Below are 14,379 nucleotides of genomic sequence, written 5' to 3' on the forward strand. Positions count from 1 at the left end.
TATACTCCCATGGAACCTGAACCAAATATTTTTTTGCATCGGCCTATATAAATTTTACACAAAATATAAATTAAATCTGGCTTATTAATTGCTCACTATCAATTTTCTTCATACTTATTACTCTAGTCTCTAGAATATTTATACCCAAAGATGTGATCAAGCATTAAATAGATAGGTAGTCAAACACTACCAGTCCTTGTTTTCATAAATTACATAACCTACGCACTTTCACCGATAAAATACGTCACAACACTACAAGTTTACAATCAATCTAAGTGCCCTAACTTAAGCAAGCAACATTAGCACTCACCTGTTGTACGTTCTACAAACTGACACTCCTATTGCATTACTAGACAAGTATAGGCTAGGACTATACTATAGTACACGGTATACAATTAGCGCGATGACGCAAATAAATTTCACTTTCTCGTATATTCTGAACCTCTTTCGTACGAGTAATATCGTTACTCTTGACAGGAACAAATTACTTCCACACCTCTGTCGCTCGACCTACATTAGAAACAATTAGATAGTAGACCTCTACGAGGAAATCAATCTCTGGGCTACGTTGCCTACCACCTTTTGAAAATCATTTCACTTCCTGAAACCAGGGAGTTGTTCCCTGCTGAAAACTACGTAACTAATTACACAAGTAGAAATTCACTGCTCTTTCCGCATTCTCCTCTCGTAACCTCATCTTAATCACAGGCGAATGCTTTCTGACAATGGCCTGAATGCAAATCACAGACGGGATTTGCTTCAGTGAAATACAGTACTATTATATATAATCAGCCTGCAAATGAAATTCGTTGCTTGTAGGCTACTAGGTCGACGGCTTAGTTTGACGTCATTTGGAGAGGGGGCTGGGGCAGTAGCCCCCCCAACCAAATTTTTTGGTGAAGATTCGGGCAATATGATGAGAATTTTTCGGGCACCTACTGAAAGAAAAAGTAATTTGCAATGTGTTTTTCAATGGTTAAACTGATATTATTATTATCATTATTATTGTAACGACTTCCCCAATAATTCTAACCAACATGGAAGGGTAATAACACGGCAAGTGATTTGTATGTTATTGGCATGCAATGTAATAACCGATGCATTCCTATATGATATGCACATTAACATGTTGAACGCGTGAGGAGCGGGCGAAAAATTTTGGTTGTATTTTTCGGGCAAGTCGTTACAGCCCCCCCCCCCCCCCCAAAAAAAAATCAAATTGGGCTCCTACGCCTATGCAAATAATGATACAATGCAACAATGTCCGAAATCAAACTACGATAGCCGTAAGGTCCGATGGTATGTCAGAGAAAAAGCGTTTTAAAATTGCCAAAGTATGAGGGCGACTGCAAAAACAGCAGAGCGTTTGTCAAAACAAAATGATGCGTTTGCAAGAATGATTGACTTTTTTTTGCCAGAGTGTAATGGTTTATCGATTCGTGATAATTAAGACGTCTACTTAGGTATATTTGTAAATACATGTGTAAGTTTATATACAAGTGAAAACGGTACATATTTGTTGCTAGTAACACATGTTTTTATTTATTTATTTTTTTTTTATGTCTGTCAAACTAATTCATTCGGATAAATCGTCGCACTCTTAACTAATACATGCAGTAAACGCGTTCAGCACCTTCTCGACACCGTATTAAACAGCTGCCAAGTGGGAATTTTTCTATATATTGATCATTAGTTACCGGTGACTGACTCGTATATTGTGTGGGCCACAGGTTGCATTCTAGGCTACCGTTCAAATACAATACGTTTGATTATTAGTATCTTGTTGAGAGAACCTTAACTCGTTCTCAGTTAGCCAAGTTTATATTTAATACTGAACGATAAGTAAACATACTTATACTTTTGCTATTTTTTAGTAATTTCCCTCTCCCTCCCTCCCTCCCTCCCTCCCAACACCCACCCCCCCCCCCCTCGGTGTTGTTAATAACTAATTCTGGTCTGTTTAGTCATTTTTCTTTTTTCTTTTCTTCTCAATTTTTGTGTGTTCAGTTACTGGTTGAACATACATGTTTATTTATAAAGTACTGAGTAAATCAACTTTGATGATTCAGGCTCCAATTAAAGTTGATCTACAGTCATTATAACCATTACGATAGTTGTCCTATACCGAGAAGTTGAGTTTCATGAAATAAAGGGTCTTTGTTTAAAAAAAACCAACAACGTACAAGAAAAAAACATATAACGTTCACGATGTATGCAGGTATAAGGCTATAACCGCAGACTGGTCGCGAGGATATCCCACCAGACAAATGAAGTTTGAGTTGTCAACAGAGCCAAATATCTTACGCCAGAAGCGGCAGTAGAGGGTTCAATCTTGGTGGATTGGGTGGGGAAAGGTGTCGCAAATTTGGAGAGGCTATGGGACCTACGAACAAGTTGCAAACCGTCCGCAACATCACTTCAAAGCGTCCCGACAAAATCGACCCCCTGCTCAATTTTACCATAAAGCGACACTTTAAACCATTTCTGTTATTTTTCAACAAAACGGCACTTTCTAATTACAGTTGTACAACAAACAGTAATTTTTTAAATAATCACAGGGCACAATTTCTCTATTCAAACATTAAACAAATCATTCTTTGGGGTACTTGAAACCTGAAACTTTTTTTGTTTTTTGTTTTTGGTATTTGCACAAGGAGTTTTTAGGTCAAGAATTTGTCACAAGAGAGAACCTGCGGAGATTAAACGTTACTATTACGACTGTGATGAAAGAAAATGTTTTTGAAATGAAACGTCAACGAAATTTAAGATGAAATGTGGATATGACAATATGAAATGTGGAAATTACAAGATTGAAACAATATTCTATGCGAGTAATAGTCACAACTTGAAGATAAAAAATCAACATTTTTACTAAACAGCGCTATTGCATTGCATTTTCAATGTGCACTGTAGAATCTACGAAAATAACATGGGAATTAAGGAGAATTTTCTCAATGGTCCGGGAACCCCCCCCCCCTCCTTTCCCCGATACGGATGTTTAAAAAATGTTGTGTCCCTCTTTCTAATATTGGAATTCCCAACAGCGGGTATAGGTATAGAGTTTATATGGTACCATGAAAAGTAAATCAATACAATTAAGGGTTAAATTGAGTTTTAATTTCCCGACTAGGGATAGAACAATTTTGCATCCTTACCGAAACATTATTTTGCATGGGCAGGCCGGGGGACGGGCCCCTTAGACCCCTCACTAAAATGATATATCAATACATGCGTGAATGAAGCTTAAATTCCTTGACTATAGGGAAAAGCACCATTTTGCATCTAAGCTCCCTTAACGAAACAAACTCTCAAACGATAGGAGGATACCTCCCTTTAGATCTCCCCCCCCCCCCAGAACGGAAGTCAACAAAGTTTGTTCCCGCCCCTCTCCTCCCCTCCCCATCAGACACATATTTACCTAAAACTGGAATTCGTAAACAGAGAGTAGTAGAATCTATCATGGTGTCATGCAAAATCAAATTTCAATAGAAACTTATGACGCTTAAAACGGGCCAAACATTTGGTCATTCCCCCCCCCGCCCCCCCCCCCTAAACACAACGAAGGCGGAAAACGCGCCTGTCGTATATTTTTTTCAGAATCACCCGTTTTCAGTCATCGTAACAGCAAGCTACCGACTCAACTTGACTCCCTTCAGTTCGAGTTTGTTTACCTGATTACGAAGTCAGGGATTTATGAAACATTACGTAATACATTGTATCTGCATAATGAGCGATTGTGCATCAAGCTTTGCTAAAGAGAAACGACGCACAGCGGAGACAACAACACACATTAGTATATATACCCACAGTATCAGGAAGACCAAGTATACGATTAGTGGTATTGAATAAGACAACAATATAAATACAATTCGTATTGTGTCATTCGATGGTGTCCGGGTAAAAAACTTTGAGGTAAGTACAATAAATTCTGTTTATACCTTGTACATCCTTGCTCGCAGTAGCATAGCCAGATGGGATGGCAGGGATAGGGGGGGGGGGGGTGGTGGAATTTCCAAAAGCCCACAGAACGTATTCGGAGACGGCCAAAAAGAAGACAATATAGCCATCATAGGCCTATATATATATATATATATATATATATATATATATATATATATATGAGATCGACGGGCTATACTTGCTTTAATTAGCACAGTGTGATTGGCTTCTTGGAAGGTTTTTTTTCCTTAGCCTCCGTCATTTACAATGCATAGAACGAGTTTTCTTTCGGCTAATTAACCTTTGAGTCAGTTCATGAAACTTTTTAGATTTAAGTCAAAGTTCGTGCATCCTAATGGATCTTGTTTGGTGTTTCTAATAAAAATATAATTTTTTCCCGTTTGGTCAATATATAATATAGAGAAATATAGGCCTACTATGTTCCTGTATACCACACGTGGGCTACCGTTATGTAATTGTTAATGCTTGATGACGTCAAAATATATAAGGCCGTAGCAACTGGGGATAGTTGGATACCTGCATGTGTTCTCTCCTTTTCCCCTCCCTTTCCCCTTAATTGTTCAATTTCCTAACATATCCAAACTGGTCCCACTTTACCAATAATCAGTGGGCTATCAGCTAATGCAATTGCATGTGAATTAAACATTAAGCTAAACAATAAAACTTACTTGATTTACAACTATGAATGATTGCAAGGAGGAACTTTTTGAGAAAAAGTCGCCCAGGAAAGAACCTGGGCACGAAAACCAAACTACCGAACGACTGATTCGCTCTCAATACCAGTCCCCTTGCATCGGGACTGTGACTGTGTGATCATCGTCAGGTGTGTATCACGATTCCCCTCGAAAGGGAACAGATACTACACATGATCTTAGCCAAAAGGCAAGGAGGTTGCAATAGTGTATGCAGTGTTATGGTTCCAATTACCTCTACATGCATAACTTGTACATGAACAAACCCCAAGTACACACACTCACAGCTATGCCTATGAAAAACATAACAATGTTTTGAATAAATCTCTTCCTTTCTTTTCAAAAACCACAACTTCTTCTCCAAAGAACCAACATTTCAATCCTTTGCACAGATTACTGAATTTGTTTGAAAACGAATAAATCATAACAATCAACGCAAGTACTTTTTTAACAACAATTCCATTACAGAGATTTTGATGCTAAAAGTAGTCAATTGTGGTTTCTCAATTTCTAGTGATTTGCTTGGCTAAGCTAATAGCCCATATCATTGTCTGCAATCATTCTTGCATCTATAGTTCTCAATGAACACAAAGGTTGTTGTTTAAATGTATACTTGTAACTATGTGATAACTAGTCTACGGCAAACTTCGCGCTTCAGAATTTGACAATAATTTTGTTGTTGTATACTAGTTACAGCTTTCATCATTTGATTTTTTTTGTGCACAAGCCAATGATTGTCAGGGGTCATTTTTCATGGATTTTCTTTCTGCAAATCGGTTATTAAGAATTTCAAAATTGCTAACAGCTGTAGCAAAATGTGTTGATAGGGGGCAGTGGCGGCGGAACCGGGGGGGCTTGGGGGGCTCAGCCCCCCCAATGAAAAAGTTGAGGGGGCAAATGCATGATAAGCCCCCCCAATATTTACCAAGGCTCCGAAACGTGCATCTGCCCATTTTTCAATGCATACTTGTCGATCTGTCCGATGCACACGTATACTATATAGGTGTAATAATTTTAGTAAATGCTGGGGGACCCTCGGCCCGTCCCCTGGCTATAGACCACATTGTCACCCCAACCGCGTCTTCACGCCCCGTGTCTGTATCATGCCTCATCGAATATTAGTGTTTTAAATAAGAGTGTAATAAGCTAAACGCTACACTCATCAAAATTTGCGTTTACACTACGATTACACGCAAGGCGTGGAACATGGCTCTATGTTTAAACGCAATCAATTATTAAACGAACAAAAACACAATATTAGCATTTCACCTGTACTGTATAGGGTACATGCATTCGTGACAGTGCTTGGTTCATAGAAATTTATTGGCAACTGCCCATGGTTTTGGAATTACCCATTTGTTGACATTAAGAAATGCTTTCTGTTTTTTCTTATGACATTTATTTAATTATTGCATTTAATTGCAAGTAGTAATTTACTACACTCAAAAAAGGTCTTTGCGAGTACACTACGAGTAATAACTACTCTCTTAAAACACCATCGAATATACAAACTACAATGTTTTTACAGATTTTTACGTGCAATCTGAGAAATTGCAGGCTTGAGACCCATATTTTAGGGCTAGGTATTCGCAGCATAAAACACTCGGGAAGTGCCGTTTCCGGCCATCTGGGGGTTTGAAAAACCCAAAATTTTCTTGTACGCTCCGCGCCAACTGATGGTGGCGCTCCGCTTAGATAGTCTCCACACATTAGCCCCCCCCCCCCCCCAATAATTTTCCCGTTCCGCCGCGCCTGATAGGGGGAGGACGGGGAGGACGGGGGATAAAGTTACGACAAGCTACGTGTGTGTGTGTGTGTGTGTGTGTGTAGTATTAGTATTAGTTAAGTAGTTAATTCTTCGTGCCCAGGACTTATCAGGTTGAAATTTCTGTTGCAAAGCATCGCTTATATAAAGCAAGTGCAGCTATTCAGTCGGTCTGTGTTCAAAGAGTTTTAAAGATATTTTCACCATGCACGTTGACACAGTGAGTAGAACTTAAAGGAAATAGGTCCGCAGACTACTAGGAGGTCCTTGACAAATACAAGTTTGGGGTCAGGGGGAGGGGAAGAGTTACGCAAGTCTTAGCGGCAAAAGTGGGAACGGATTCGTCAGTACTTTACTGCCTGACACTTGCTATCAAGACTGTCATTCAGATCAAATATGAGAATACTATCTCTGGTAAAAAAAGCCGATATTTTCTTCTGTGTGATTTTTTTTGTTGGCAAACATGGCCACCACTCACCAGCCTGCCAATCAAGTACGTCATCGGTCGTCGTGTGTTATTCAAGATGGATGGCGGGGACCGCAGGCTCTGTAATGTGCTTGACTATGAAAATTATGCCAAGGAAAAACTGAATGACTTTGCTTGGGTTTATTATAGCAGTGGAGTCAACAGACAGCAGACAATCCATGATAGTAGATTGGCCTTCCAAAGGTATGTCGCGTACACTCGAAGAAATTCATGATGATCAGTGTGAGCCCCAAATATGCTAGAAATGAAGAAAGAAAGAAAGAAGTTTACTACCGTGCACCCTTAAAGCATTTCCCCACTGAAACATTAATTGTCTAATTTAACACACAGCAATGGCTGGATGTAAATTGGAGATTCAGAACCACCAGGAAAGTATACAATTGGAAACTCCTTGGTTTTGTTTGTTTAACATTCACTTGTTGAAATTTGAGGAGACATTGGAGCTGATGAGAGGGGGAGGGGATTGGACGTGGTAGAGGGGAGGGGGGGTCAGGTACTATAGTAGGCTAATTCGATCTATAAATGAAACCAAACGTCCGTGAATAACTACAAGTATCCTCGCTTTGCTCTCTCAAGGTACCGGTTCCGACCACGAGTCTTACGTGATGTATCCACAATAAACCTAACTACGTCCGTATTAGGAGAACCCATCGCAATACCGTTCTGCATTGGTCCCACCGCCTCCCACGCGTTTGCAAACTACGGAAAGGAAATTGCTACAGGAAAGGGTAAAAGAAAACAGTCGACCAATATATATATATATATATATATATATATATATATATAAATATATATATATATATATATATATATATATATATATATACACATATACGTATATATATATATATATATATATATATATATATATATATATATATATATATATATATATATATATATATATATATATATGTTGAAGTTTTCCGTCGTATTTCGCAATTTGTGAGATTCAGTGCCAAATAAAAACCTTAAGGTTTGGATGTAGTCAAGTTGGGGAAATGACCAGGCGCCGTTTACGGACATTAACTGTCGCCTAGTTAGATGTTTTAGAGGCAAGCCAGACGCAAACCCTTGGGGACCAAGGGGTAAAAATCGCCCGGTGCCAGCTTAATGTACGGCTTGTAGGTGTACCACATTAAGGAGAAGAAGCCTGTTGTCTTTGGTAGATAATCAATCTGTATTCTGTATGCTGAATACAAGAAAAGTTTCCATCTCGGTCATCAGCTGCCAATGTTAATATTATTTGTCATATCTCAATGCTTTATGCTGTACTACTTAGATTGAAGTATGTTGTTCATCCATTCTATAGTGTGTTTCATTCGTATAAGGTTATTCATCATGATACCAGCAAAATAATGGAATATTAATTATAAAACGGGTAGGCCAATGGGCATTGCCATGCAGTTTGGGCACCCGGGATGTCCAATTTTGTCACAGGGCCTTCTTTCTAACGTCTTTTTTTGCACACACTGAGGTAATATTATGAATACGAGGCGACCAATACATGTTTTGACCTAACGCTATATGTTGCTCCATCAGTCAGTGTATGCCCTGACATACGCCGTATTACATTAGCTATAACGGTCAACGTGATTTATGGCTTTAGCTCATGTTGAACTATGTAGTAACCATTGGATGCCCTGCTAAGTTATATCTAGTGGTCCATATAGCTTTGCTTTGGTTTCTCTCCCTGGTGTTTCCATGAAACGGATGAAATTAAACCTACTGATTTATTTTGACGTAATCCTTTTTCTTCTTTTTTTTCTTTTTTTTTTTGGTCATTTAGCTGCCGATGAGACTAATACATTAATGGTCCTTAGTTCGAGCTCCATGACAAGAATAGAGGAACTCCGCAATCAAGTTCCTAAGGGATTATTCTGGATGCAAACATATCTCTTTAAGGACAAGCGCGTCACTCTCAGTAACATTAGGAGAGCCGAAGCAGCCAACTTTAAAGCATTAGTAGTCACCATTGATTCTTCAGGACTTGGTCAAAATCCCGTCTATTCAGAATACAGGTGGGAACTAGAAAAGTTGCGAGAAAGTCCAAACCTTAGGTAAAGTTTTATAATTCGTTTTGCCTTTCTGAAATTGTCTTTTCTCGGACAATTTTTTTATGATAAATTTTCTATAACTGTCACGGAGGCCAAACTAACACGTATCAGCTAATGGTTTAGGTTTATTACCTGTTTATAGCACTCACTGATTCTGAAAAAAAAATGTTGAAACTGTGAGCAGGCAATCCATGGAGTATAGCCAGTGGCGTAGGAAGGTACTTTTGAGTGGGGGGGGGGGGCTGAAGACTGATGGCCGGCCTGGGGGAGGGGTCTAAGGGGAGGGGGTGTCCCCCTCCCCTTTGGAATTTTTTGCATTTCCAGGTAGCCTCAGATGCAATTTGGTGCGATATAGCACACTTCAACACCCACTCCATTTTGTAAACTTAATTTTGTATTTTCACCAGGCCTTAGATGCAATTTGGTGCTCCAAATGAGATTTTTTTTCTCATTTGGAAATGAAAAAGGGGTTTTCTGACTTGCGAAGCGGGGGGGCGGAATGATACTTCCGCCCCTCCACATTTTTCACTGGGGGGGCTGGCGCCCCCCCCCCCCAGCCCCCCCCCCCCCCGGTTCCTACGCCCTTGAGTATAGCAGATCTCATCCCGAAATCTGAGGATGTCGTAACTACATGACTCACCAAGTTTGTTTGAAGTCTCCATCAGCTTTGAATTTTACTGACCCCCGTGACCTTTGGCATGTTATTTAAATACGCTCGAGGAATTGGTAAAGGAGGTGTCTGGTCCCGGGGGTAATTAAAGTTGACCCCCGTGGAGGGTAACAACAAATTAAACAGAGAAATGTAATACTTTCTTGAAAATGGCATCCCCGCCCTCTCCCCCCCCCCCTCCCCTCCCCCCGCTCACCCAACCATGACATGATTTTTGAAGCTGGATTTCCCCCGAACGGAGTAAGATTTTTCTTTGCTGCATGGATGTTTAACACACAGTATATCAAGATTATTGCAGTACCTGCTTCGCCTTTAAATTCTGACTATTGGTCGAGTTCTATTTTTCTTATTAATCCCTGACACTTTCGAAGTTGTAATTGATGATAAGTTTCATTTTGTTTTATCCATACCGGTACCTTTTATGGTAAACTTCTATAGTTTGATAATTTGATCATATTTTTATATTTTGATGACGTCACTACACATCAATCATTTCCCCCCATCGTTTGATCTAGCACGTACATCAGTTGCGATTCTCAACAAATAATGTACGTGGAGCAGTGCATATATATATTACACACGGTCATGCTCATTGTACGGAGCTATGTACCTTACATATTTATATGTTCATTAGTATGTGATCTGATGTGTAACGCCAATGAGCCCGGGAGAGCGGGCGGAACCTTGGGGGCTTACTGTTCCGAGCCTAAAACTACCCGTGCACACTGCGTTCCAAAGTGACAGCTTGAATAAAATATCGTTATTTTAAGGAGATGTATATGGAACCGACTCTCATTGCGCAATTTACAGTGCGGTTACATAGCAAATATATATATATATATATATATATATATACAGGGTTATAGCCACGCCGGCCGGCGGCGGCCGGTGGTAACCGCCACTCACGCCTGCCTGCCGGCATTGGAAGTGAATAAACAGTCCACCGGCCGGCACAAAAAAAAAATAGTAAAATGCTTGTGAAATACAACAAAAGTAACAAATTTATCTTTCCCTTGCCGTAAAACATGATAATAACGTCACCTTTTTCTGTTATTTACCAATTGTAAATCTGAAAAGTAGCAAAAATCACCCTTAAGCGGGCCCTGGACCCCCGGCCGTGAGATGCGAGAGCTTCGCTCGCTACGCTTCGCAAATTTATTTAACCAGCACTCACAATCTCCTAGCTATAACCCTGCATATATATATTTATATATATATTTATATATATAGGCCTATATATATATATACATATATATATATATATATGTGTGTATCTATATATATATCTATATCTATATATGTATATATATATATATATCTATATCTATATATATATATATTTATATATATATATATATATATATATATGTATATATATATGTATATATATATATATGTATATATATATATATATATATATATATATATATATATATATATATATATATATATATATATGTATATATATATATATATATATATAACTACTACAGCAACTACTACGACATTAAGATATTAAAATCTCTATCTGTTCAGACTGTTTCGCTGTTTCTTGTCAAATTAAGTTTAATGTTGAAGAGGTAAACAGAGGTAGAAGAATCTAACTATGTCTTAACTCGAAAGCCGGGGCCCACAGTAAAAGCAAAACACGCGGGACGGTCAAGGAATGGTTGCTCGCTTTAATAAGGGGACACATCTAATGAGTGGGCCCCTAGCACACAGAGTAATCGTTACACCGGTGTGTATACGATGCATGGATGATACTTCCAGCTTAAGCATATGGCCATAACAAATTCAGTCTTTTTGCTCACTCTGCAGGCTTGTGAATTATGATAATGACTTTCTGGTAGCAAGTCCAGAAGACAAACTACTGACTGGTTATGCGACTGAACAGATTAATGGTTCCAGTTCTTCTCTCGATGACGTCAAGTGGTTACGATCTGTCACCAAGCTTCCTATCATTTTAAAGGGAATACTCAACAGTAAATATAATAAATATTTTTTTGTTTTGGCCTGGTTAACATCTTTTACTTCGTGAAAAATGACGATCAAACCACCGATTAGTCTGTTGAGATATTTTGCCATGAACGGTTTTCTGTATAAATCCAGTTATAGTTCTATCGATACGTAATTACTAATTAGTTTAATGAATAGTAATTTGCATATAAAACTTTAAGAAATAGATGACAATCAAAAAGCGTATCTATTATTAAATCTTGTAAATAAATCATTGTCAGTTAACAAGATAAAAACATATTTTATGAGAGATACTTGTATGTTATGATCACTATTGTTGGATATCTTTTATGTTACAAAGTCGTTAACTTACGTATCAAACAGTTCTGCTATTTGCAATCAAGTAATAAATATGAATGTAATCATATTTATTGTTATTCAGTTGAAATCAAGCAGTATTTGTTCATATTTTATTTCTATATGGGGACAATAACATTCCAAACTTTTGCTGGATACAAACATGAATGGCTTGACACAAATGAGATCCATTGAACGCAGATTTAAGCGTATATTAGCTGGCAAGATAAATTAAATTCCTGGTTAATCATTAGCGCCCTCATTAACCGCGTTGAACAGAACGCCCTCTCAAACGGAGTATTGCGACTTAGTCTGGCAGTAATGATAACAGTCTATGCTAATGAACAGTCGTTTTGTTATCGACTGCTGAGCCTCGAGATATTTATTCATATGACGTCACAGAAGTAGATCATGCAAACTTGAAACAAATCTGAACTTTCTGAACAAAGCTGAAACAAACAAACAAACAAAGCTGAACAAAGCTGAAACTTTCAAGTGGGAAACGGCAATATATACTGTTCCCATATTTATGTATGGCATATACAATACGGTAATGCACATGACTTGGTATATATTATGTATTATTCGACATATTGTTCATTAAGGTCATAGCCTAAGAAAACGAGGCTTCTATATCAATGATATAGCTTTTGAAATATATATATATAGATTTACGTGCAGATATGCCATCACACAGAGTTAAATTGGTTGACACACACACACACATCGACATAAATTTCACTTAAAGATTCACGGTCTAGTCACCTCACTAATAGATCCATGGTCACCTCCAAGTCAGTTGAGATATTTTGACTCCGTCGATCGAGGCGCGTGTTGTCCGGGTGAAGGTCAGATCGAGTTAGTGATCCTGGTCATCACATCGCTGACATCCGTTGCTTAGTGAATGATCATAATAGAGTGACGTGTATACATGATTGACGTTTCCGTTTACGTAGGTAGTGTCGCGAAGAAAGCTGCCGAGTCCGGACTAGCAGACGGAATCTTGGTTTCGGCTCATGGAGGCAGGCAACTAGACGGTGTTCCCGCCCCGGTAAGAAGAAGCTTTAAGGTTTTATATCTGTATTGATAATGTGCTCGGTCAATGGCGTCAATATGCCGACGTAGGGTCCTGTGAGGGTTGCCATGTGGGAGGGGAAGCATTGAGCCACTGAAATAAAGAAGCTACTAAGCAGACCTATGGGGTAACGGATGAACGAGGTCGGCAACTGCGCGGTTTTCGCGCCCTAGTAAGTAATTAGCTGTCGTGATATATCTGTGGCGGTGGTAATGTGCTCAATCAGTGACGTAAGTATGAAGTAGGACCTCTGAGAGGTGAAAGTTGTGGGTTGGGTGGAAGAGGGGGGAGAGGTAGTTAGCTAGAGCACCAATAATGTCCATAAAATAGCTCCTACTTGAAATTGAAAAATGTTTATAATATAAAATACTTGTTTCTTTAAATGTCAAAAACTTAATATAAAGGTGAAAGGTGCCCCGTTGTTTTGGAAAATTATTGGAAGAAAAGGTGTAATTTAAAAGTGCCTTTCTGTTAAAAAAAAACATTACAATACCTGAATTTGTGGAAAGCGGACTGCACCGAGGAACCATTTTGTCGGAAGGTTTGGGGGAAATTGTGATTTCCCCATCTCCCCTCCAAGTGATATGTCCCACTTCAATTTGAAATTTGTGCCAACACCACCACCCCCCACCCTCCCTCCCCGACCTCAGATTGAACCCACTTTTGCTTAACTGTTATCGACACAGAAGATGAAAAAATTGTTTCTTCAAGTGTTCTCTCTTTTAAACTTTCTGCTTACCTTCAGATTGAGGTGTTGCAAGAAATAGTAGAAGCAGTGCGTGGAACTGGGGTTGAAGTATACATGGATGGAGGTATTCGGACAGGAACAGATATTCTGAAAGCTCTCTCTTTAGGAGCAAGAGCAGTGTTTCTCGGAAGACCAGTTATATGGGGATTAAGTGTAAACGTAAGTATAACGGATTTTTGTTTTAAGGGGATTTCACTCCTCTTTCAATAATTTTGTTCTCTCTGCTTTATTGGATGATAAGCTGCATTGTAGGCTGATTGCGATCAAATCGCCTCATTATACAGACCGAGTCCATAATAAACACAACCTAACCTATCTCTTACTCTATATAAACCCGTTTCGCGACTTTTCCAACCTTTTTGGCAAAAGACAAAAAAACATATAAATCGTTACGATTGTCTGCAATTATGAACATTTTGTTTTTCAGACGGTCGAGATTGAATAAATAATGCGGCTTGTTTAAGACACCTAATATGTTATTACGATAAACTGCTTACAAGCAACAATATTGTGTTTGTGATGGAATCATTATGCGTCTCAATCCTGGAATATGTTATAGAAATTTTCCAATCACTGGACATCATTTACCTGTCCATATATAGCCCAGTATAT

General features: G+C 38.7%; 2 protein-coding genes across 5 annotated transcripts in view; one reads left to right on the forward strand and one right to left on the reverse strand.

Annotated features, from left to right (window-relative positions):
- Positions 1–639, reverse strand: part of LOC139973997 (uncharacterized) — a 40,452-nt gene extending 39,813 nt beyond the window's left edge. The window contains exon 1 of one of the 2 annotated variants that reach the window (XR_011795363.1): positions 311–639. The gene's annotated coding sequence lies outside the window, so the exon portion shown is untranslated. The remainder of the gene's footprint in view (positions 1–310) is intronic. The other variant, XM_071980911.1, reaches the window with a different exon arrangement.
- Positions 1–14,379, forward strand: part of LOC139974036 (2-Hydroxyacid oxidase 1-like) — a 137,462-nt gene that overhangs the window by 119,025 nt on the left and 4,058 nt on the right. Inside the window, exons 2-8 of one of the 3 annotated variants that reach the window (XM_071980961.1) lie at positions 3,861–3,912; positions 6,899–7,087; positions 7,481–7,632; positions 8,694–8,964; positions 11,450–11,613; positions 12,901–12,995; positions 13,765–13,926. In XM_071980961.1, the coding sequence (XP_071837062.1) occupies positions 6,942–7,087; positions 7,481–7,632; positions 8,694–8,964; positions 11,450–11,613; positions 12,901–12,995; positions 13,765–13,926 (990 nt within the window). In that variant the 5' untranslated portion in view covers positions 3,861–3,912; positions 6,899–6,941. Of the gene's footprint in view, positions 1–3,777; positions 3,913–6,898; positions 7,088–7,480; positions 7,633–8,693; positions 8,965–11,449; positions 11,614–12,900; positions 12,996–13,764; positions 13,927–14,379 lie in introns of those variants that run through there. The other 2 variants (XM_071980954.1, XM_071980968.1) reach the window with 2 other exon arrangements.

Source organism: Apostichopus japonicus, chromosome 2 (genome assembly GCF_037975245.1).
Source record: "Apostichopus japonicus isolate 1M-3 chromosome 2, ASM3797524v1, whole genome shotgun sequence".
In the NCBI taxonomy this organism is placed as follows: Eukaryota; Metazoa; Echinodermata; class Holothuroidea; order Aspidochirotida; family Stichopodidae; genus Apostichopus; species Apostichopus japonicus.